This window comes from Pangasianodon hypophthalmus, chromosome 15, assembly GCF_027358585.1.
Source record: "Pangasianodon hypophthalmus isolate fPanHyp1 chromosome 15, fPanHyp1.pri, whole genome shotgun sequence".
In the NCBI taxonomy this organism is placed as follows: Eukaryota; Metazoa; Chordata; class Actinopteri; order Siluriformes; family Pangasiidae; genus Pangasianodon; species Pangasianodon hypophthalmus.
In genome coordinates, this window is record NC_069724.1 from 23,911,521 (window position 1) to 23,937,177 (window position 25,657).

The following is a 25,657-nucleotide window of genomic DNA, read 5'->3' on the forward strand; positions in this document are numbered from 1 at the left end:
ACACACTCACATACACACACACACTCACACACAGTCTCTGTTTGCTTTAAAACACCATGTAATTGAACCTTCCCATGAGCTCCTACCTGCCGGACGCCGATCCAGCCTTCACTAGATAACATTTACACACTAAAGGTAGGCTTACACACACACACACACACACACACACACATGCTACAGCTGCCTTCTTTCTCTGTATCTCTGTATTACACATTTCCTATGTGCATAAAACACACACACACACACACACACACAGTGACCGGATCATTCCATGAGCTCTTACCTGGAAACACTGATCCCAATCCACTCCTCCAGAAAATCTCAGACACAAAAAGTCCAAACAGAGAGCAAGGTGTTCCAGAGTCCGTTTAGAGAATAGAGTCCGTAGCCTCATACATACACACTCACACACTCACACACACACTGAGACAGAGAGCGAGAGAGAGAGCTGTCATAAACTTTTTGCCTGACAGCTCACACCATCTGCATACACTAGAGTTCCAGTGGGCAGCAGAGTGTGTGTGTGTGTGTGTGTGTGTGTGTGTGTGTGTGTGTGCGCATGTGCGTGTGTGTTTGTGTGTGTGTGTTCTCAGCAGTGGCACACGGGTCCCTTCGTGTCACACATACACACACACACAAAGCAAGCACTACAGTCTGGTGAAGTCCTCTATCTTCTCTATCAGACAGAAGGATGGGCGAGAGACACTGAGAGAGAGAGATAGAGAGAGAGAGAGAGAGAGAGGGAGAGAGACGGAGGAGGAGGAGGGGTGGCTCTGCGCTTGTTTGAGGAAGTGTGTGATAGGAGGACGCATTCAGTGCAGCACACACACTCCCACAGTGGTTTCAGATTCCACACATAGACAACTCACACACACACACACACACACACACACACACACACATACACACACAAAAGCTCCCTAAGCACACACAGTTTTGTCTACCCGCAGCAATGCTATTTACTTATTTCATATAGAAACACATCTCTGTCTCTCTCTCTCTCTCTGTCTCTCTCTCTCTCACACACACACACACACACACACACACAGGCAATTACACACAATCACTCACAATTACTGAATTACACCTAATTAACAAATTAACTAACCAAAAATTCACACATTTTCCTCTATTTAGCATCCAAACTCCAATGATTGCTTTTTTCTGTTATTAATTTACCTTTTTATATTATTATTTGCTACATGAAGAAAGTCAGGGCAATTATTTATTATTTATTACTTATGTATTATTCATTTCTTTATTAATTAGAAGAAAAATATCTTTTAAAAATCTTTTTATGGATTAGAGAGCGAGCACAGCCGGGTATTATTACGTCATACTGATTGTATTGTGGGCCTTAAATAAAGTTCTGCTGAATTGAATTGCTTCTTTAGTGGGACTGGGCCTACAACGCTAATGTCGCTAACAACTAATGGAAGCTTGTGGCTACCAAATTAGCATCTTCCAAAATGTGTATCAAATCATCACGCACAACAATTCACCCGGTCGGCTTTGTGAAGTTGTTCAGTATCTCAAACAGATTGCATTGTGATCGTATAATAAATGATGCTGCAGATGAACAACATGAACACACACATACTTTCATACACACACACACACACACACACACACACACAAGCCAAAAGATTCCACTCTCCTTTTCCTGCCATTAGAAACCTCAGACGAGACAACTGAATACAGTTGCGTACGCATTTTGAACTCTCTGATGTGAACTGATCACCCTGGAAGCTCCGCCCCCTTCCTCCATTTCACATCATTAATTTTTTCATCTTGATTCCATTTTCTTGCTAGAAAGTTGTGCTGACTCGGCCTCCTCGCTTTCTGTCACGGTAAACGAAAAATGTTTTAATGTTCATCATTAATGTGAAATAAAATCTATGAATATATGTTTATTAACTTAGCTAACATTAATTAAACAAGTATATAGCTAACATCGGTTAAATTTATTTATTAGGAACACATCATAAAGAGAAAACAGGCTGAAAATTTGGAGCAAAAAAGAAAAAAATTAAATAGGCCAAACAGGAAGTGGCATATCTAACACTTTAATGGTAATAAAAATTAGAAGGTGAATAAACATTTATCATCAGTGAAAATATCAGCCATGTGGAAACTAAATAAAAGAATCAAGTGACCAAAAAAAGGATGTGGAAAATATGTTGATGTGCAAAATTTTTGGAACATAACATGCAAAGTGTGTAAAAATAAACCACGTGAACCATAAACCACGTGTACATTTCACATCATGAATCATGTGATTATTCACTGACTGCATCTTTAATCGTGGTCTATTAAAGGTGCAATAGGCAAGATTTGTCAAAAATCTGACAACGGTTAAATCGACGGAGTTGAATAGGATTTGAACTTGTTTGAACTTGTTTTATTAACTTGTATTGTTTCTGCAGTGAAAGCGGCAGAAAGAGAGGAAAGTGACAGAGTGAGACAAGGAGAAGGAGAAAAATAGAAAGAGGAAAAGAAAGTTCAAGCAAGTGTGGTGGCGGATTTTACAGCTATCACCGCATCACATCTCATTTACAACAACCATCATAAACAGTGTGTGTGTTTGTGTGTGTGTTTGTTTCTGTGCCAGTCACTTACGTGGCTCTAAAAAGCAGCTCTTTTAATTAGCCCTATAAAATCGAGCAGGCGATGTTCCTCCTTTTTGTCTTTTCCATTAACTCATGCTTCAGTGTTCGCTGTGATTTTTTACATAAATGACCACATTTTTATTCATTTAGCTGATGCTTTTATCCAAAGTGAGGCAGAATCTAATCTGAACACAGAGCCCTGGCTTTCTGGCAGTCGTGGGATTTGAACTCGCAACCTTCTGGTCACCAAAACCTTAAAAACTCAGACAGCAACTTGTTAGTTGGCGACATTTCCATTGTCTACATGATGTAAAGTGGGTGGGGCTAATATTGGGTTAGAGTTTTTTTTTTTAATATAATGTGGGTGGGGTTAATTTTGGGTTAGGTTTGAATAAGCTTTTTTTTTTTTTTAAATATGAATATTAAAAAATGTCCTCTTATACACAAGAGAATACTATTTTGAGTGACTCGAGTCATTTGAGTCAGTTCAGTTAAATGATTCTTTCACCAATTCGTGCACCAAATATTCAGCTTGATAATTTCACCAACCAACAAAAAACAGCTTAAGTAGTGTAAATTAACTAATAATCATCACTGTTTTGTGTGTTTTATAATGTATTTGCAAGCCAAAGATTCACTGTTTTAAATATTGATTTGCTGAATCTCAATTTGACCAGAAGGATTCACTGACTCAAGGTGCAGGGATCCTACATGCAGTTGCAAACACAACTTACACAATTCACAGATGTTTAAAAAAAACACAATCGTACAGTAGAATCTAATAATCTCAGTTTGGCTTCTACGTTTCATTTTCAAAACCCATCAGCAGCAACTGAACGAAAGGAATGATTCATTTCATATCGTTTCGTTCTTCCTTAGTGACTCGTTCAACAAGACTGAATCATTCAGAAAAGTTCATGTGTCTAATATGAGACCGCTAAGGCAGGCCAACTCGTACGTCAAAAATTATGGCCTGCTTTACATTTCTGTTTACTGTGTATGTGGTGAATCAAATGAATCAAACCTGAATCAATGAGTCAATTCAGCCAATAAATGTACATAATGTCTCCCCCCAAATTCACTCAATCATCCAAAACATGTTTAGTGTCTGAATTTTTCTTCTTTAGTTTTGTAGCTAACAAGCAATGGAAGATTATAGCTACGGTGCAAGCTTCAGGTCTGAATCATACTGAATCTACTGTGACTTTATTAACCTCTGAGACTCACTAACTCTCTCCGTTTCATCACCTTTTAATTTTATAACACTAAAAAATGAAGCTGCCATGTTTCTCTCGCATTTGGCACCAATTATCACGCCAGGCAGCATTTCGTTTATTAATAGAGTTTTACAACATTAACTCTCAGAGAGGAAAAGTGAATTTGGGAATTGGACCACTTGTGGTACACTTCATTAACTTTAAATACAGTTACGGCAACTCGACTCTTTTCATTCCAACACCGCTGACATTATTGAGCTCAGCATGAAATGAATAAAAGCTGTTTGAGGTAAATATCACTGGGTAAATAACAGAGTGTGCATTTGGCCTTTTTTTCTCCTCCATTAATCCTGAAACGACTTCCAAAAAAACCCATGCTCACTAATTCATCACGGTCGGAGTGGCCCGTGTCTTCGAGGCGCATGTTGTGGGAAATTGTGGGAAACTGTGCTTTTCCCAGAATTCTTTAAGAATTAAATGTCTCCATGGCTAAATTTATACAACGTCAATCTTGTTTAGATGAAATTGCACCTTATTTAAAGAATTTTAGCCAATTCTGTTGTGTGTTTAAACATATTAGTACAAGTTAAATAAATTGATATAAACATAAACTTAGTGTACACCAATTTACCCAACCAAGACATGTTTTAGTGTCTAAAGTTAAAAAAAGGTTAAAATATGATCATATTATCACGCAAAGATGATAACATATACACCACTTTGCTGTAGAAGGACTTTCTAGAGAGCAAAATGTGCCTTGTAATCTGAAAAGTACGGCAGCTGTAGATAAGTGATGAAATAAGATGTGCCAGGTTTAACTCTGAGGACGACTGGCTCATCCTGAACAGTTGGTCCCGTTAAAAATTCCCGTCCTGGACGGGAGATGCCGAGGAATGTTTGTTCAGGAACGAGCTGAACTCAGGAGTGTGCTGTCACTTCTAAAACACTGCAAGCATTCCTGAACTGAGTGATAAAGCACCAGGCTGTAAAGTCACCAGGCTCCAAAAACATTTGCATGTAATGCGTTAAAAAAAAAAAAAAGAAAAGAAAAGAAAAGTTGTCTGCATGTCCAGGATAATAAATCTCGAATTCTGCCAGCATGCACAGTTTTCCTAAGTTCGGCTGACGCAGTGGAAATCTGCAGCGTGAGCTGTTCGGATTATAAGTTGCTCATGTTGCCAGGCTACATCTATAACCTTAATCTGTTCGTGTCAAAATTCCAAAATAGTTCAGTACTAACATGAATTTTTCCAAAGTTAAACTTTACAGGTTATTAGAGGTAACTCTTTATTTGATATTTCATCTTTTTCAACTACAACTACAACTTTATTTTACAATCTATCTGAATATTAAGAAAAAGGAATTGCAAAAAAAGCCAAAGTAGGTCACGCTTAGCCGAACTCGCTACGTTAGCTAGCTAGCATGATTTTCTGTAACGTCTCCCAGTGAATTCACCTTTTTAAGTAGTAACTACAAATGTTAGCTTACCTGTCTTGCTATCTTTACAATTTTTATATCCTTTTTGTTCTTATAAGGTTCTTATAAAACTATGAACATGTGAATTTGAGAAATTATTAGCAATTAGCATATGTTTTTATACCTTTTAATTATGCTAGTCACTTTTAATGATTAACCAGCTAACTTACTTTACGCTGCCAGGCAACCTTATTCTGTTTGGCTGAAAATATAATAATTCCAAAATCAAACAGTATTAAAATGAAATCTTTTCCAACATAAAACTTTTCAGGTTATTAGCGTAACAATTTACATGAACTCTGGGTCATAAGAGTGGCATGAACATGTAATAAACACATTGTCAGGTGTGGTAATGACATAAGAGTGTCGTTTTACTATTACTGGTAATTGCCATGACGACTGTTTTATAGTAGCTTGGCATGGTAACATCTCATGCTAATTTTCACTGTAGTTAGCGTATGTTTATGACAGATGTTATATCCTTCATGATAGCTGTTATAACAGCTTATAAGTCACTGATAATAGTAATATAATGTAATATGTCATTGCTGTTATAAGACATTATTCAGTGACACAGTTGTGTGATGAAGTTGCCAATACAACGAATACAATTTATATTTATTCAAGAATGGCACATCATACTTTTTATCCCTTTATTGCTACATTTATAGTAATATGTGATACGCAGAACATGTGAAAATGCATTCGTGATGGTTTAATTGTTCCCAAACACCCATGACACATTTATACCACAGACTTTAAAATGAAATAAATAAAGAAAGCAAAAAAATTTCAATTTAAAAGGGTGTGGCTTATGCATCATGGGAATAACAAGGCCAAAAACTCAACTAAATTTGAAAGTTTTCTCTGCCATGGGCTGTTCAGGGTTTTTATACTGCAAACTTTGAAAATAATGAGCTCCATAAAACCGATATATTGGAAAATTAGTGTGTTTGGAAAAAGGGTCTTAAGCTTATTTTAAATTTGTACTAAATGTGAATCAATGCTAAAACAATTTTCTCAACATTTTCTAACTTCCTGTGGTTTCCTCAGTTTCTCTAATGAACAGGAATATATATATATATATATATATATATATATATATATATATATATATATATATATATATATATATATATATATACATATATATACACTATATTACCAAAAGTATTCGGTCACCCATCCAAATGATCAGAATCAGGTGTCCTAATCACTTGGCCTGGCCACAGGTGTATAAAATCAAGCACTTAGGCATGCAGACTGTTTTTACAAACATTTGTGAAAGAATGGGCCGCTCTCAGGAGCTCAGTGAATTCCAGCGTGGAACTGTCATAGGATGCCACCTGTGCAACAAATCCAGTTGTGAAATTTCCTCGCTCCTAAATATTCCACAGTCAACTGTCAGCTTTATCATAACAAAATGGAAGAGTTTGGGAACAACAGCAACTCAGCCACGATGTGGTAGGCCACGTAAACTGACGGAGAGGGGTCAGCGGATGCTGAAGCGCATAGTGCAAAGAGGTCGTCGACTTTCTTCACAGTCAATTGCTACAGAGCTCCAAACTTCATGTGACCTTCAGATTAGCCCAAGTACAGTACGCAGAGAGCTTCGTGGAATGGGTTTCCATGGCCGAGCAGCTGCATCCAAGCCACACATCACCAAGTGCAATGCAAAGAGTCGGATGCAGTGGTGTAAAGCACGCCGCCACTGGACTCTAGAGCAGTGGAGACACGTTCTCTGGAGTGATGAATCATGCTTTTCCATCTGGCAATCTGATGGACGAGTCTGGGTTTGGAGGTTGCCAGGAGAACGGTACATTTCGGACTGCATTGTGCCGAGTGTGAAATTTGGTGGAGGAGGAATTATGGTGTGGGGTTGTTTTTCAGGAGTTGGGCTTGGCCCCTTAGTTCCAGTGAAAGGAACTTTGAATGCTTCAGGATACCAAAACATTTTGGACAATTCCATGCTCCCAACCTTGTGGGAACAGTTTGGAGCGGGCCCCTTCCTCTTCCTACATGACTGTGCACCAGTGCACAAAGCAAGGTCCATAAAGACATGGATGACAGAGTCTGGTGTGGATGAACTTGACTGGCCTGCACAGAGTCCTGACCTGAACCCGATAGAACACCTTTGGGATGAATTAGAGCGGAGACTGAGAGCCAGGCCTTCTCGACCAACATCAGTGTGTGACCTCACCAATGTGCTTTTGGAAGAATGGTCAAAAATTCCTATAAACACACTCCTCAACCTTGTGGACAGCCTTCCCAGAAGAGTTGAAGCTGTAATAGCTGCAAAAGGTGGACCGACATCATATTGAACACTATGGGTTAGGAATGGGATGGCACTTAAGTTCATATGTGAGTCAAGGCAGGTGACCGAATACTTTTGGTAATATAGTGTATATATAATATGTGTGTGAGTGTATGTGTGTATGTGTGTGTGTGTGTGTGTGTGTGTGTGTGTGTAAAAAGTTGTATTTCTATGATGTTTAGCTCATTCTGACCCTGGAAGTGTAAAGATCAAAAAACAGTGTTAATAATAAATGGTGTTTGTGAATTTGTACCAGAAAAGTTGATTTTTAATGGCACCACATTCCCTTTATGTGTTATATCCACACACACACACACACACACACACACACACACACGCTTGCTAACACAAGAAACCCTGAGCCTTGACTTTATATTTCCCTTAATGTTGTTTATACTGATCCTTATTAATATGAGGGAAAAGTGCAGACCTGAAATAAACTTTGAGATAAAATATAAAGTGATGTTCAGGTTCAGTGAAACAGAAGCCTGTAAATGCTGTAATAAACAAAAGAGTAGGGTTTAGAGTATACTGTTACACACACACACACACACACACACACACACATCTGCCGCCTACATGCAGACTCACATAAATCAGTGACGAACCCTCTTCATGACATCGATGCTAGGAAATGAGAGAGCAGTTTGAGCGTGAGCTGCTGTTTACTTTTCTATTTTTTATTTTTATAAAAACATCGTGAGACCTCACTGATATTTAAAACTGTGTAAAACTGCATAATTGTGTACTATTATAGATGACGTGTCAGTAAACATCACTGTGTACAGCAAATGCACGAACAACTGTAGTACGCATAAAAAAAAAATACTTATACCTTTATGGTTTCTATAGTAACAGCTCATTCACAGGGACTTGTTCAGCAAACTCTCCACTAATAATAAACAGATTTAAAACGTGTGCAATCATTGATATGGTGAAGAAGTTTCTGTGAGGAGATGTTTGTTTAACATTTATGGAAGGAGTCTCCAGTGTCAGTGCTTTGTTACAGTCAGAGGAATAGCTGTAATTTTATGTTTTCTGACATCTTCAGGACAGAGGAGTTTACACTTTCCCTAATTGTTTAGCACAACATGGAGTGTTTTATTCCGTGATAGACTGTATGTATGAGTGTAGCTGTGGATATTTTTTCCACTAAACTTGTGATTACCATGACCTGACCTTGAGTTATTATCTTGAGACATTAAGGTTGCGTTAAGATAACATGAGTTATATTTTTTTTTAAAAAACATGCAACTCTAAACAGCAGTGTTTTTCAGCTCAATCTTACAAAATAACAGCATGTGCTGGATCAAGTGCTTTTTTATTATTGTTAAATGAAGACAATTTTGTAGTGTTTATGCAGCAATATAGACTCCTAATAAATGTTTATTTCAATGCTTGCCATCTTCTCATTCATATGTCATCATATCAGTCTTTAATTTTTATTTCTTCCTCTTTGAATTGTCTCTCGATTTTTTTTATTACATCGTATTGCAGTTGATGGTGAAGAAATAAATACACACTCAGACTGTATATGAGCATCTGCAGCACTGATGCTGTGTTTATTCCCATGCGATGGGAATTACGTCCACAGATGTGTGTGTGTGTGCGTGTCTCATTGCTCCGTTCTCATGGACTGCAGGGTTCAAGGGCGTCGACCTGTGTGCTCCTCCTCATTGAGGTCATCAGAGGTTAAAGGTCACAAAGAAGCCTGTGTGAGGACGGCAGAAGATTGAAGTGTCGTCCTGAACCTGGAAGTGTTTGTCTCACTGTGTTTACTGAAGCTGGTTAGAGCTAGGACAAGAATCTGCTGGTTTGGTGAGGGTTTCTAGTGTTGACACATTCCTGCAGGCCTCAAAACACACACACACACACACACATACACACACACACATACACACAAGCACAAACACACACACACTCACACACTTGTCTTACTATCCTTCAAGGACTCACCATTAACATAGGCAATAATGCAGCTAATTGATACCTAAATCTAACCTTAAACTTTAACTAAAATTTTGGCTCTTTTAGGCTTTTTTTTGTTTTGTTTTTTTAATAAAAGCTGCAAAAAAACGTTCTTGTGTATAACTACAATTTAATTTTGCTTTCTATTAAGAAAACTGAATCACAAAATGTAGGCTAAGCTTAGTCAAAATTGCTACATTAGCCAGAATTCAGTGGCGTCAATCCGTAATGTCTCCCATTGAATTCTCCTTGTTAATTAGTAACAACTGACATTATGTTGTCTTATCTTGCTTTCTTTACAATTTTTATAGTGTGTAAAGTATAATAAAACTAAGAACATGTGAATTTTAGTCATTATTTTCACTTAGCTTTTGTTTAAATGCTTTACAGTTGATCCGTATTCACGATACGATCACTTCTGAAGAAAAACAAATCAAGAACTTTCAACATGTAAACTTATACAAGCTGTTTATACAGTACATTTTTCTTTAAAATTCCCTCTTTCTTTCTGCAAACATCTTTTAAAAATATATCTAATTAATCTCAAACTGAGCTGAAAACACATCTCAAAGTTTGAAAACTTTTCTTGAAGTTGTTTCTATGATAGAATTATGTTATGAGGTCAGACATAGATATGTGATTTTCAAGGTCACAGAACTCTATTGTGTGATATTACGTGCCAGAAACAAAATACACACATCACAAGTAACATAAAAAAGCAAAAAAATGAAAGGTATGGCAGACTGCGCTGCAAACAAACATGTATTTGGAATCTTTTTTATAGACGCAGACTAAACGCAGTGTGTAATCAGACACTACATTGTGTACACCATCATCACTTTTTGTTATTGTCTGTGGTGTGTGTGTGTGTGTGTGTGTGTTTGTGTAAGCGAGAGAGGGTTATATAGAGAAGACGCAATCTTGAAAAGGTTACATGTTTTCCTTGTATCCCACAGCGCTGCTGAATACTCCACTCTGATTGGTCGTCAGGTGTTGATTAATTTTCTAGTACAGCAGCTCTGACAGTAGTGCAGCTGCAAATCACAGGTTTATATTAATGCACTCTTCTAATACATTATCGTTTCTATAGTAACAGCCCATTCACAAGTTTTCTGTCAGGAGACATTTATTTAACAAATATGGAAGGAGTCTCCAGTGTCTAGTTTGTGGTCATCTTCGAACAGAGGATTTCACACAAAACCTACGTGGAATTTTACAACATATTTCATAAAGATTATCATGTTTGAGCAGTGAGTGAAGGGGACATGAGGCACAGAGAAAATGTAAGGACCTGCAAAGAAGAGTTTCAGATGTTTTAGCCTGTAGCGCCCTCAAGTGGATGCAATAACACATTATTATTATTAGTAATAGTAGTAGTAGTAGTAGTAGCATCAGAATCAGAATCAGAATTAGCTTTATTGCCAGGTATGTTTACACATACGAGGAATTTGTTTTAGTGACAGAAGCTCCACAGTGCAACAGAATGACAGCGACAAGACAAGACACAGACAATAAAAAGAATAATACACAAATATACAAACAGACAATGTACAAATAGCAAAAACACAATATACAAAATAGACAATATTGTATGTACAGGTATGTTATGTGCAATTTTGTATGTAAATTTAGTTTTATTTAGTAGTAGTAGTAGTAGTAGTATTGTTGTTGTTGTTGTTATTATTTTACTCTTCATGAGGAATGTTAAAGCACACGAATCAATTTTTTTAATTGCACATGTAAGTGAATCATAAACCCAATAGAAATCCATTCAAATCACACAATCACAATTATTATACTGTATGCTGTGAACTTCCACTTCCACACCCTGTGTGTAGCCAAAGATTTTCTCTCTACTCTACTCTGCTATACTCTACTCTACTGTACAATACTATACTTTACTATATTGTACTGTACTATACTGTACTCTATTGTACTCTGCTATACTGTACTGTACTATACTATATGAGTGCTGGCCTCACGCTATACTATACTCTACTCTACTGTATTGTACTACGCTGTACTGAACTATACTGTAGTATACGGTATGAGTAGTGGCCTCATACTATACTGTACTATACTATACTATACTATACTGTACTGTACTGTACTGTACTGTACTATACTCAATGAGTACTGGCCTCATACTGTACTGCACTGTACTATACTTTACTATATTGTACTGTACTATACTGTACTATATTGTACTCTGCTATACTGTACTGTACTATACTATATGAGTGCTGGCCTCGCACTATACTATACTATACTATACTCTACTGTATTGTACTACGCTCTGCTAAACTATACTGTACTATACGGTATGAGTAGTGGCCTCATACTATACTGTACTATACTATACTATACTACACTATACTATACTGTACTGTTCCATACTATAATACGAGTATTAGCCTCATATATAGTATAATATACTGTACTGTGCTGTACTATACTATACTATGCTGTAGTATACTGTACTATGCAGTATGAGTACCAGCTTTTTTCTGTCCAGTTTCCACATTAATGTAATTAGATGGTCTAGAAACTAGGGCTTTATTCAAGATTGTCTTGGTCAAGTCCAAGACCAGGGCTAGTAAAAATCAAGACTGAAAACCACCATGTGCTTTACAAGGCCGAGCCTTTACTTCAACTAGTTCAATCAGCCTCAGCTTCATTTGTGCATTGCGACAATCATTAGGTTGTTTTTGAGAAGAGGGAATTACTTCTTGTCAAACTTTGTGCCTATGAAATAAAAAGACAACATGAACATTATTTTACAAACTCTAGGTCTGGGTCAAGACCATATTTAGCAAGTCCAAGTCTAAATGCCAATAAATCAGAGATAAATCCAAGTCTATAAAGAAAATGTGTTGAGACTGGACTCGAGTCGAAACACTCAGACATGAAGTTTCCTCACGGTTAGTAACTCTAAAGTTCCAATAGATGGCCTCAGACTCTCAGGTTACAGCGCTGCAGTGAGTCTAATTCTCAGATTGGAAGCAAAGTACAGCAGAGAATGCTACTGACAAAGCATACTGAGTTAGTTGGATTAGATTTAGGACTTTGGTAATCTTATATAAATTTCAATTAAATAAACAGTCTGCAAAAGGAACCAACAATTCTTCATATAATTTCGTCTCTGATATTTATATCTTCTGCATTATGCATGTTTTCTGCATTAATGTGTCAGTAGAAAGGGGGAATTTTAGGTTTCCAAATGTTCATTTTCCAAAAAATGAAATGTTACCATGTTGAGTTTGTGGTAATTAAAGTAAACAGTAGTGACTCATTAAAGGAAAAATCAATAAACGTGTGTTAGTAAGGTTGGTGTTCATCCTCGACGAGTCACAAGAGCAGACCAGCTTCAGTGCTCCTCAGCATCGTCTCTGGGTGTGTACTAAAGCGATAAACACCGTACTTCCTGAAGATCTTCCCTCAGTCGGAGTTCTGATGATGGTGTTGGACATGATGGTGCTGTTTAACAACACCGATCACACAGTTTACTTAAGAATGCCGGAAAGGAACAGATAAAGAAAATGAAGAAAAGCAATTTTCTCACATGTAGGGAAGCCTTTACGGCACAGCATTTCATTTTCTCCATTGGAGGAGCACCCAATAGGGCACTGCATCATGTTTTCTTGCATGTAGGGAACCCTCGCACATAGTGGCATGATAGAAGGCACTTTATCACATTTTCTCACACGTAGCAGCACCCTAGAGGGCACTTCATCACTTATTATCCGCTAGAAAGGCAGTCTTGCGAGCACTTCACGTTTTCTCGCACGTAGCAGTACCCTAGAGGGCATTTTGTCATGGTTTTTTTTTCTTCCATTTGAAGGGCAGCCATTAACAACTGGAAGCAAAAAGCATTTTCCTAAAACTACCCCTTCACCCTGAGCATGACCTCTGACCTGACCTTTAACCTGTGAGAGCTCTACAGTAGTGTTACCGACATTCCCCTGAAGTACAAGATTCCTGTGTTTATCTGACGCTGCTGCTGGAGAGCGTGCAAAAATGCGCCCTTGCCCACTTCAAAGCCACATCGAGCGAGGTGGGAACTCTGTGGAATTCCAAACCTCTAATCAGTTATTTATTCCCAAATTTAGATATCCGATTCATTGTTTGTGGAGCAGTGCACCCAGACGTAGCTTCATTTCCTAGAAGGTCATGGCCCGACACTCGGTGATGTACTGGAGTGCGACTAATAAACAAGTGCTGAGTATCTGAGGGCACTTTGCCGTAAATCACACTTATTTACTGGGCTTTGCGCACACCTTTGTTTGCGAAGGGCGACGTTGACGTGTTTCGAGGAGAACGATAACAGGCTTTTCTCACCACGGCCTTCCTGTTATTCACAGCGGGGTCTTTGTTTGGCTGCAGGGCTCCACGCTCTTCAGCTCTCTGGGGAACGATGGGAGGGGAAAAAAAGAGAATTCAACATCCATTCATAGCTGGTGTCTCTCTCTCTCTCTCTCTCTCCCTCTCTCTCTCTCCATCTTCTTTACTAGGCCATGATCACACATGACTTTTTATATGGGAAAAGATTTCTGAAGACACTCGAATATAGAATTTTTATTTACCAGAATGTTCTCAAGATGCAATATAGCACTAATTTAGTATCCAAAATAAATCAAAATAAATCTAGTAGCATTTTTAAAATGTTAAAAATAATATTTTTTAAAATAAACTTTAATTTAAAATTTATGTAATTTGTATTTATTATTATTAATTATTTCAATTTATTTATATCAGCAATAATAATAATAATAATATCAGATTTCAGTGACAGAATTCTGCCACTAAAAGCTCGAAATACAAAAAATAAAAAAATCACACAAAAACTCTCACAAAACATGAGATTGCCAAAGCAAACATTTTTTTGACTTTAAGATGACTGTTTTTGACAGACTATATCTAATTTTTAAAAATAAATTATGTTTATGAAACATATTTAAAGGCCATATGTTTTTAAGAAACTATTTATGTGACTCAATAAAGGACCAAATTCTTTTCTTTTAGAAAAAAAGGAAACTCCACAGCAGCACACTGTTCTCTAACATAAAATTGTTATGTTTCAATACCAAAAGACAAAATAAGAAGATTATTTATGCTCCTTGTTCCTGGTTTTTCAACATATCATACATTTTTAATAATTTTTTCTGGTTTTCTGATGCAGCTTCGAGGCTAATGTAACTAACAAGATTAGCATCTAACCAACTGGGTTTGAAAGACTTCATTGGGATCATTCACAGTGTTTGAATATAAAGTTTAATAAAGTACAAAGTTCAGGCTGCATTCAAAAAGAATTCAAATGAAATTCAAATGAATTCAGTGTCCAGACTTCAGGCCACGCCCCCTACCTGAGTCTGGTGTTGGTGCATTTTAAATTTATCTTTTTCAAACAAATATTAATGTCTATTTCACCCAAAACACACCTCCAGCTGGATGGAACCCTGCTCGTTAATCCTGTTCTCTGTGTATGATGTGTTACTCACCCAATAAACCCGCTATAAATTCTCCATCTCAAAATTCCTATAAATCACTGAGCTGCGGCACCAAAGCTCATTGTTTTCTCTGATGTTTAAAAAGCACTCAGGAATGTTGAGGAAATAACGGATGAAAAGGAGGAAAATCCCATGGAAAAGGCCATGAATAGAGTTTCCCAAAAATATATATATATATATCATCTAAAAAAGCATCATCAGGAAGGTAAAAAAATTCCTGAATCATTAAACTGAGGCTTTTTATACATGCTGTTTTAATGCCATCACGAAGTGTGTTGAGTGAAAATATACTGTTGAGAAACTTTTTTCAGTAACATACAGTATAATATTTATGTAGTGTATTTATTTAAAGTTATACTTTACAATATTAATAGAAAGGCATATTATTTATTCATTTGTTGTGGTATGTTGGGGTAGAATGTTCTCATGAAAAAGATATTTCTAGATGTACATCCTTTAAAATATGATATTAGGGTTTTATTTTTATTTTATTAATTTAATGGCCAACCCACTTTTTTGTTACCTCTGATTATTCAGTTCAATTCAATTCAAAAGCTTTATTGTCTATCCCAAATAGGGTAGAAAATTGTCTTTAGACAAAAGGCTCAACACACAAACAGTACAAATAATCATCACAACAACACTGTACATTACATACATCACTTCACAACTATAATAATACATAAAAAATTTATTTTAAGACACCAATCGCAGGTGGGATAAAGGTCTTCTTATACTTGGCCCTTTTCACTAAAGGCACTTTATACCATCTTTATTCCACTTTATACCATTATTGTCACAGTCAGTCATTTGTTAAACATTTATTTATTAAATATTTATTAGGTTTGCTGAATAATTTATGAGTTTATGATTTGTGGTTTCTTCACAACAGAAGTGGTTCCTCTGTGACAAAAACACAACAAGTGAGAGAGAGAAACTTCAAGAGAGAGAATGAAGAGCGGCCGGTGAGGGAAAGACTGTTTATAGCTGCTATAACGTAACTGAGAACAGGAATGAACTTGGTTCATGGATGTTCCACAATGTTAAATGAAAGCTAAATGTAATAGATTTAAAGTATATCTCATTTTTTAGTAGATAAAAACATCATTTTTGGCATGTTGCTGTAGTATAAGGGGAATAAAACACTCCAGGGCGTGCTGTTGTAGGAGATTACGATGAACAATGGAGACTGTAATAACAATTTTAAGTGACATATTTAATTATTGCTTAGTTGTAACTAATGCTTTATTAATAATTGATCAATTTATTCATTCCATGTAATATGACTTATTAACAGCTTAAAATATTATATATATAATAACAAGCTACACTGAATTCAAAGTGTTACCTATGAAAATATCTTACTGAGTAAAAGTGACCAATTATTTCTCTGACATAATGTTTGCTAATTTTATTGAGTTCATTTAACTCTAATCTAATCTAAGATTTTGACAAAGTACTGAGAAATTATACTTAAGTGAAAGTACAGAAACTGTGTCGAAATCTTACTGAGATAAAAGTAGAAGTATCCAGAAATCCAGCAATGTGCTGAGGTAGTAAAGAAAAGAAGATGTTTTTACTGATGAAATTAAGGTAATGCTACATATTCATGTGAAAAGTCACTTCTATTGCTTATCTAAAAAAGAAAAGGAGTTTGAAGATGATGTTTGTTCTACAGTAATTACTCTGTATGTTTGCAATATTTACCATTAGCTAGAATTTGACTCGCTGCCTCGCAATTTATCTTAGTTGCTAGAATCGATGCTAGTCTAACGTAGCGCTAGCAGAGAAAACAGGCTAATACAGGCTCATATAGGGGAATATAGCCAGTTACTGTAACATACTTTTTAAATTTAGATGAAGTTCATGCTTACTCCAGCATATTGAAGCATTTTACTGAGGTAGGGCCAGGGGTGCACATCCTCGAGTTCAGCACTGCAGTTCAGCATTGGCTTGATTCTTCATAGTTTTTTCTATTTTCATGAACTTTATTGGATGCTAAACTGAGCCCATTTGATTGATTGGAATGAGAGAAGAAGAGAACGTTGAGATTTGTACTCTAAAGAAAGTACTTTAAAGATCAAAATTAAAATGTAAAGGGTAAAACATACATTTTTCCCCTTTGTAAATGTAACTAAGTAAGAGTAAAGTGTTCAATATCAGTAATACTCCAGTAAGTATATATATGCCAGAATAATACTTATTATTAGTATATAAAGGAAGGGTCATTGCCCTCCATGGGGTCACTTCTCCCTGAGCTCTCAGTTATGAGAAAGCTGGTAAATGAATCAGCTGTGTGAAAGGCGGTGTGTGTGATTTTCCGTGTCCTTGTTGATGTTTAGGTGTTTGGAATTGCGCTCTGGGAAAGAAGTGCAGAGGATCGGCACTTCCGGATGATCCGTGTTTCTCTCAGCCTGTGACGTGTACCACTCGACGAATCCCAGGCGCTTTTTTTGGCCTCGCGTCTCTGAACGAGACACAACAACAACAGGAAGTAGAGGCATTTTCACAGGTGTCAGGAAGCGCAGGAAATAAACAAGTGCGACGCTGGAAAACAGCCTCAATACGAACGCTCGGGGAGAGCTCAGGGCCTCGGCGGGGTATTTATAACATTCATCGTGGTATTCTTGGTGCTTCTGATGTAAGATTCAAGTGGTGAGAAAGCGGAAGGGAACGATGGGAAAGATGAGGAAGTTTAGGTAAAAGCAATTTATTATTTCGGGAAAACATTGATGTGTTGATTTGTGTAATAGGTTTTGGCACGTTTCAGTGCAGGGGAACTGCGTACCATATTCGAGCTGAGTGGTTGTCTGTTTTCTTTTCTACTAAATTAGCAAGAACGCTTTCCAAAATAATAATATTTGAAAAAAACAACGAAGCATAAACATCTGGTCTTAGCAAACAGCTCAACTACCTTTCCTGTAAAATCACTCAAAGTTTTTATATTTTTATTCTTCCTATACTGAAGAATAATTAATCCCTCTCCAGTTTAATTTTTCTTAGTTCAAGAGGGCATTTATCTAGTCTATATATTGATTTGTCCAAAAAACGTCAAGACTGAGTTTCTGTGTACCGTTTTCTAGCACTTTTCCTCAAAATGATATCGTGTCAAAGTGTTTTTTAACTTTAAGAAAACTGTTGTAAAAAATTGTTTTAAAACATTAAAAATGCCACATTTTTGTGAATTTAGTTAATTTAATAATATTGTTAACAGTGTTTATTTACATTTACTTATATAAACAATGTTTTTCAACTAGAAAAAAATTAATAAAATAAATAAGCTAACTGGAAATCTTTACTTTACTTTACTTTGGTAATCCAGTGTTGCAGGCAAATAGGCTTAATTTGCATACTGGAACCTGATTGGCTCTTATATGTTATGATGCAGTAACTTGTGAAATGATCAATACAGCCTTAGATTCTCCAAAGTTTTAATCTCCTCCTGTTTATAAAAAACAAAGCGGCAGTGACGATTGTCACGACATGTTCAGATTAATTAATAAAGGAAATATAATGTTGTTTTAGTTATTAATAAAGAAAATAATCAAGTTTACGGGCCTTTAAGTAACACACTGAGCTCAGACACTGGCTTACTGTTTATTTCTCAGAATTGGGAAATGGTGTTGAATGAGGGTGTGATTTATTACGGCGATTTTGTGAGAAATAAAAGTACAATTTTATGAGAATATTACATGCGATATTACATGCACCGCAGAATTTTGAGAGCTTATGTCAACTCAAATGTCTACTTTTCTACCAAATTCTTTTGTGTGTTTATTTTAAATAGCATTTTAAAATTAATTTTTTGAAGCAAACGTCTTGTATCTTTTAAAACTAAACTTTACTGTTAATATTCCATCTTTCAGGATATATATCAATGTTCCTGTAGCTTATTTCGGACCCTGTAAGACTATTATAACAAACACTGACCATCACAACAGCAGACTTTCTGTTTAGTTTTTTTATTTTGTAGTTTAATTTAGCACCAAAGCCCAAAGCAACAGAACAAGAAACATACGGTGTGCTATTCATGGATGTGACAGAAAGGTCAGGGATTTAAAGGAGCCACATAGAGAAGAGGAAAACTCACAAAACACAAAACAACATAGCATTTTTCAGATTGTTATAAATGTAAAACGTAATGATCCAGGTAAAAAAAAAAAGACTCACAGACAGAGACTGAAGTGTAAATCTGTAAATATGTTGCTTTAGTATATACGTACATACAGTATATTGGATTACATAAATATTGTAAAAAATAAAGGTATATGTTTCCTTTACCACAAATATTGTTGATCAGCCAAGCTAGCTTCATGGTCTTATATTTCTGCTGGAGCTGATCCACATGAGGCTAATGTAGTGACAAGGCGTTTCATTACGTACAAATCAAATGAGAACTTTATTATCATCTGAATCACTTCTAACGTACAGTTCTACCTGTTAGGCCATGCCCCTTTACCTCAGTCTGACACTAAACTCTACCAGCTACGATTGTTTGTAGCCTGGTTCATGTCTTTCTGTGTATGTTTACAGATAATAGTGCATCAGAAACAACCACAAGTCTGTTCAAAATGCTGAAACTGATGGAAGAACGCGACTGTGTGTTGATTTAACATTTTGCACAATGCTGAACTGGTAGATATAAGCTACTTGCTAGCTACATAGCATACAGCCTCGAGACTCCAGCGAAAAACTAAAAAAAACACAAACGCCAGACATGAAACTTGTCTTAACTGATCAACTACCTTTAAGTAAATGTTACTTTTAAAGTTTGTTTATATATGTGTGTGTGTGTGTGTGTGGTCAGTTTCTACATGTCCATGCGTCTGTAAGTAAGTATGCACGCTTTGGTATAACACAATGACAGGATTTAACCCTCATGCTTTGTCTGACTCAGAATCCTTCAGATTTGTACCAATTTTTTTTTTATAAACGATGATTTTAAAAAAATCTTTTACAAAATTATATCCATATACACGACAGAGCTGATGTTCAGTGATATGTTTATGCATTAGAGTGAAAAAATAAGTGAACTTTGGGGCTCTGTTTCTATTAATAGTCTTCATGAGTGGTGTGATGAAGCAAAGTTACTGGTATCACTCTGAAGTTGATTATTTTCCTGCAACAGCATGTCCTGAAGTGTTTTATTCCTCTTATACCACAGCAATTTGCAAATTTTTTTATTTATTAATGAATGAGACATTGTACTTTTTATCCGTTTATAGCTACATTTAATGTTGCAGAATGTCTGTGTAGGAAGTAAGTTTTAACGTTAACGTTGTAGCAGCTATAAACGGAACGTCGTCCTTCTCAGTAAGAAAATCTCCATCATATCAACAATTATGCGTGTTTTTTTTTGTCCCTGTCAATGAGCTGTTACTATAGAAACGCATTTGAATGAGCGCATGAATATAGACCGTTTGCTGTTATAAGAAACTAATCAACACCTTCTGACCAATCGGAATCGAGAATTGGACAGCGCTGTGGTGTGAATGTTGTCTGAGTGGCAGAACAGGAGGGGTTAAATCCTGTCATTACAATAGAGTACAAAAAACGAAAAGCTCTGATACAATATTAATAGATTTTCTTAAACATATTAAAATATATCCCTTTGTCGTTTTTAATTTACTATGCTACATGCGGACTGTCTGAGCTGAGATTGAGACGAGAGTGTGTCAGCGAGGTGCGAGCCATTTCGGAGTGGACGACCGCTCCGCGTGTCCGTCTCCAGCACTGCTGCTGCTGCTGCTGCTGCTGCTGCTGCTGTTGTTGTTGTTGTTGTGGTCGTTGTTGTTGCTGCTCCCGTCTCCTGACGCCACCTCGTTACCTACACAAACAAAAATTCAACAGTATACAATAATGAGCAGCTAGTAATAAGCACGTGGAAGGTTGTGAGTTCAAATCCAAATGCTTAAACCCTGAAATGATGTCAGCTGTAACATCTTCGGGAGAAGACTTCTCCTGAGTGAAGCTGAATGGAGAATAAATGTGATATCGAGGCACTAATTAATACAACTTCAGCAAACATCACCATCATTTTTCCCTAATAAAGCACTGTGCAAAAGTTTTAGATGCAGTATTTATACTGAGAGTATACACTGTTATAAAAACACTACGTAACATTTGAATAAAGGCAAACGAATGTTAATATAATATAAGTAAGAAGTAGGATTATTGATTATTGATGGCTGGAACATAGGTTTGTTTCTTCAACATCTCCTCGTAAAGCTATTTGCGCTCCGAAATATTTGGTTATTAGTGAAACTTGTAAATAAACGAGTGTAATATATAAGGAATAAAAATAAGTAAGGAATAAAACACACCGTGTCAGGCTGTTATAGAAAAATAATCAACAATGACAAGATGGTGTGATGAATCGCAGTTACAGCACATCCTCTAGTGTTTTATTCCTCTTATACCACAGCAATTTGCCAATGATTTCAGTTTTTTTGTACCTTTCATCCATTTATAGTTATATTCAGTGCCTCTGAAACAAGTTAGTTCCTGTTCTCACTTACGTTATAGCAGCTATAAACAGACGTTCCCTCATCAGCTTCTCTCTTTTCTCTCTCTTGAGGACAAAAAAGCGAAATGGCAGCTTGTCAAAAAACGTAAACTCCTCTGTCCTGAAAAACTTACAGCTTTACCTCTGACTGTTACAAAGCGCTGACACTGGAGACTCCTTCCATAAATGTTAAATAAACATCTCACAGATTAAAGACATTTTTTAATCCGTTTGTGTGGCGCGTCTGCCGTACAAGTCCCTGTGAATGAGCTGTTGCTATAGAAACGATAACATATCAGAACGAGCGCATTAATATAAACCTGCGCTACCGTCAGTGCTGCTGTTACAGGAAATGAATCAATGCCTTCTGACCAATCAGAATCCAGAATTCAACAGCGCTGTGGTACAGGAGGTGTGTAACACTGTGTGTTAGGATAGCGTATCTTTAATAAGCCTTATTTAAGTAGCATTATTGGTAATGAACCCAGAATTTTGAACCCCACTGAATGGTTAAAATCTTATTTTTTTTAAAAAGAGAAAAGGTTATACTCTTTTTTTGAGGTGTAAATGATTGCAGGATGAAGTGTATGATTATCAAACATGTGACACAGGTGTAAGAACAAACACCACGTACGGTAACTTCAAGCTAGATCCAAAGCAAACGTCTGAAAAATGAGTGCACTAATTCACGCTACACTACAGATGGACACTAAAACACCTTCGTATCAGCTACTCGCCCTCGTGTGTCTTGAGCGCGTTGGCCATTTTGGAGAAGAATTTGAAGGTGAGACAGACGCCCGTCTCTCTGTCACACAGTCCTCCTGCCTTACAGTTACAGGTTTGGCGACACTCGACTCCGTACGTCCCGAACATGCAATCTGAGGAGAGGGGAAAAAACACAGAAATTCATAATCACACTTAGTTTATTAATGATGATATCATTCTGATTTCTCCCGAATTATTACTAAACTCTAAACTCTCATGTTTCCTTGAACAGAATGTGAGTTTCACACTTGTGACATTTCTGTAAATGACTGTCAGAGTGAGCGATATGACACAAAAAAAAATATGATATTTGAAGACATTTCTATGATACACGATATGCTTTACAATATTTGAGTTTGCTTTTCATGATAGTTTTATTTAATGTCTGCAAAAAAGAAAAGTGTTTAAAAAATATGTAAAAAAAGAAATTTTTATTCCATGATATTTATTTCATATCCACAAAAAAATTAGAACACCGAAATCAGAAAAAGTAAAAATCTGTAATTATTTTTTTTAAATATTACTACACTCTCATTTTTTATTCAGTGATAATTAAGTCCACAAAGCTACATTCTTTAATGCTGAAAAAGATGAAAAAAATTCTGTGAAATGTTTCATTTGATTATATTTAATTAACTGCCAACAAAACTAAATTCTAACACAGAAAAGGAGAAATAAATAGAAAGAAGCAGGAAACAAAAGAAAATAAAAACAATTCTTTTTGATCATATTTAAATTCTAACACTGAAAAGGAGAAAAAAAATTATAATTTTGTTTATTTTAATGATATGAGAAAAAAATTTGAGCTGTTTAGAAGGACTTGTTTAGAAGGACTAAAACTTCTGCAAAAAGTCTGCAAAAAAGTTCATATTTTTATCATTTTAAATATTCAATACAAAGTTTTAACATCAAATCAGCTGCTTGTAAAGTCTGTAATTGTTATTAAAAAAAACATTTATTTAAAAAAAATTAAAAAGATATCACAATCCCCAGTCTACTCTGGCATCATTTATCACAACGACGGGGTTAATTACCAAAATCACCAGCTCTGATTAACTAATTAACTAATTCCACTAACATTTCTGTATTTGTGACCTGAACTCTATTCCCTTATTAGTTACGTTTTAGAGTAAAAGTAGCTTCTAAAAGTGTACAGAAAAAATGGTAAGTAAATGTATGTGATTGACATTTTCATTTTTACGCAGTATTTACAACACTGAAGTACTAATAATTACGATCATTGTTCCTGTAAAGTGGCAGTTTATTAATCTCTGTTTACTGTGTAATAAACATTTGAGTTATTTTATATAGGAATTTAAAAATCTACAGTTTACTGGCAGGTTATTAGCTGTGGCCAATAAACTCAGTGTATATTATACAACCGTTTCATGACTGGATTTTAAACAAAGCCAGTTATTTAGGATATTTATTCACAGAAAGGGCCGAAATAACTTTATAAACCATTTTAAAAGAGGATTTATGATTGCGCGCAGCTCCACGTCAGCACGTGTGGTAATTCCTCGTCTTGTACTAAGCGTACTAAGAGGTTTATCTGAGCAGCGTAAACATTAGATCACGGCTTCCTCAGGACCCGAGGCGAGAAGCAGGAAAAGAAGATCATCTTTATCTTTATTGGGCTTTGTATTGTTAGGAATGTCCTATATCCTCTTGTCCTCTCTCTCTTTTTTGAAAGGAAGTGCAGGGTTAAGGGTCTGGTACCGGACAGGACAGTGGTATCGGTACTCATCCGGCTGTAGACTGACTCTCATCAAGCCCTGACGCTCCCGAGACTCGACCTCACAACCTTCTGGACGTGGACGCAGGTCATTAGGCACTAACGCTCTTCAGCTGTCTCAATGTCCATCACTCAGGTAATGTCAATTACACTTATCTATCTATCTATCTATCTATCTATCTATCTATCTACCAATCAAAGATGCTTTAAAATAACAATTCAAACAAAACGACAAATATAGATTATTAGAAAACACTGAAACAACAAACATCAAGCGTTACAATCAGGACAGTTAAAATTCTTATTAATTCATTCATTCATTTAAAAGTGGCTCAATTGAATTAATATTTTTGTTTGTTTGTTTGTTTGTTTGTTTGTTTTTTGTAAAATATACTATTTAACTTTACACTAAATGACGTAATCATGCACGACAGGGAAACTGCTAAGTCACTAAATTTAAAAAATAATAATGTGTAGCATGATCAATGCAGGTATTTTATTATATAATATAATATTTTTATAATGTGCAGAAATAAACATTTTCTTTTGGTTCTTTGGAGAGAGAGAGAGAGAGAGAGAGAGAGAGAGAAGCTTTAGGAGCATCCACAGAACGCTTCATGCACCGGAGTGTTAGAGTAATGAATATTATGAACAGGTGAGCTCCCGGTCACAGAGGTGAGCTGAGTGCACGCGCACACGCACGCGCACGTGCGCGCGCCCACCCTCCTCACCCGGCTCTTACCTCTGCACACGCCGTACTCGTCCCCGTACTCGTCCTCGTCCTTGTAGAAGTCGCAGTAGAGGCCCGGGCCGCACTTGACGCCGTGCGCTCCGGACACGGTGCGGTAGCAGTGCTCACCACGGCGCGCGGCGCACACGCGGCAGCACCCGCAGTCGTCCAGGACGGTGCGCGCGCAGCGCGGCGCGCCGCAGCGCGCGGGGTCGCACCGCTCCGGGCAGTTCACCGCGTACTTCACGCTCGCGCCCCACGCCGCCAGCTCGCGCGGCTCCAGCACGACGAGCACGGCCAAGAGCAACAGATGATGATGAGGAAGAAGAAGAAGAGGGAGGTGATGGTGAGGAAGATGATGAAGATGCTGCGGCTTCATGGCTGCACGAGGCGGAGGATCAGCGCTGGAAACGCGAATAAAGCTCGAGCGCAGCACGCTCGCGCGCTTTAAAACCGGCGCGTCAGTTTCCTCAATCCGGTGTCGGTGATGCTGAGGATGCTCGGGTGGGTGGGGTTTTCTCTGTTTCCTCCGCCAGCAGGGTTGCCAGGTTGATTGTGATGACCTCAATAGTTGTTATTGTTGTTGTTGTTGTTGTTTTGTTAAAAAAATGGCAGTGTTTATATTTATAATTTAAAATTAAATTCAATTTGAAGTAACATTATTAAAATAAAATATCAGTAAAAATTCTCATAGAAAATTCACAGAAAAATGATACCTTAGATCAAAGTAAAATAAATGTATTAGCTGACTTGTTACATGGATATTTGTTTTTTTTGTTTCTTTGTTTATTTATTTTTGTTCAATTGAAATGATATTAGCTTTAATAACTT

General features: G+C 36.7%; 2 protein-coding genes across 2 annotated transcripts in view; both read right to left on the reverse strand.

Annotated features, from left to right (window-relative positions):
* The window catches only part of arhgap24 (Rho GTPase activating protein 24), a 103,884-nt gene extending 103,246 nt beyond the window's left edge, over positions 1 to 638 (reverse strand). Inside the window, exon 1 of the mRNA XM_026928739.3 lies at positions 284 to 638. The gene's annotated coding sequence lies outside the window, so the exon portion shown is untranslated. The remainder of the gene's footprint in view (positions 1 to 283) is intronic.
* An 18,378-nt stretch (positions 639 to 19,016) lies between these two features.
* esm1 (endothelial cell-specific molecule 1) lies at positions 19,017 to 25,384 on the reverse strand. Its single transcript, XM_026928729.3, has 3 exons — positions 24,839 to 25,384; positions 22,334 to 22,474; positions 19,017 to 20,918 (listed from the first exon to the last, which is right to left on the reverse strand). Exons 1-3 carry the CDS (start codon positions 25,203 to 25,205, stop codon positions 20,767 to 20,769), a joined length of 660 nt encoding a protein of 219 aa, XP_026784530.3. The 5' UTR covers positions 25,206 to 25,384; the 3' UTR covers positions 19,017 to 20,766.
* Between the last annotated feature and the right edge of the window lie 273 nt (positions 25,385 to 25,657).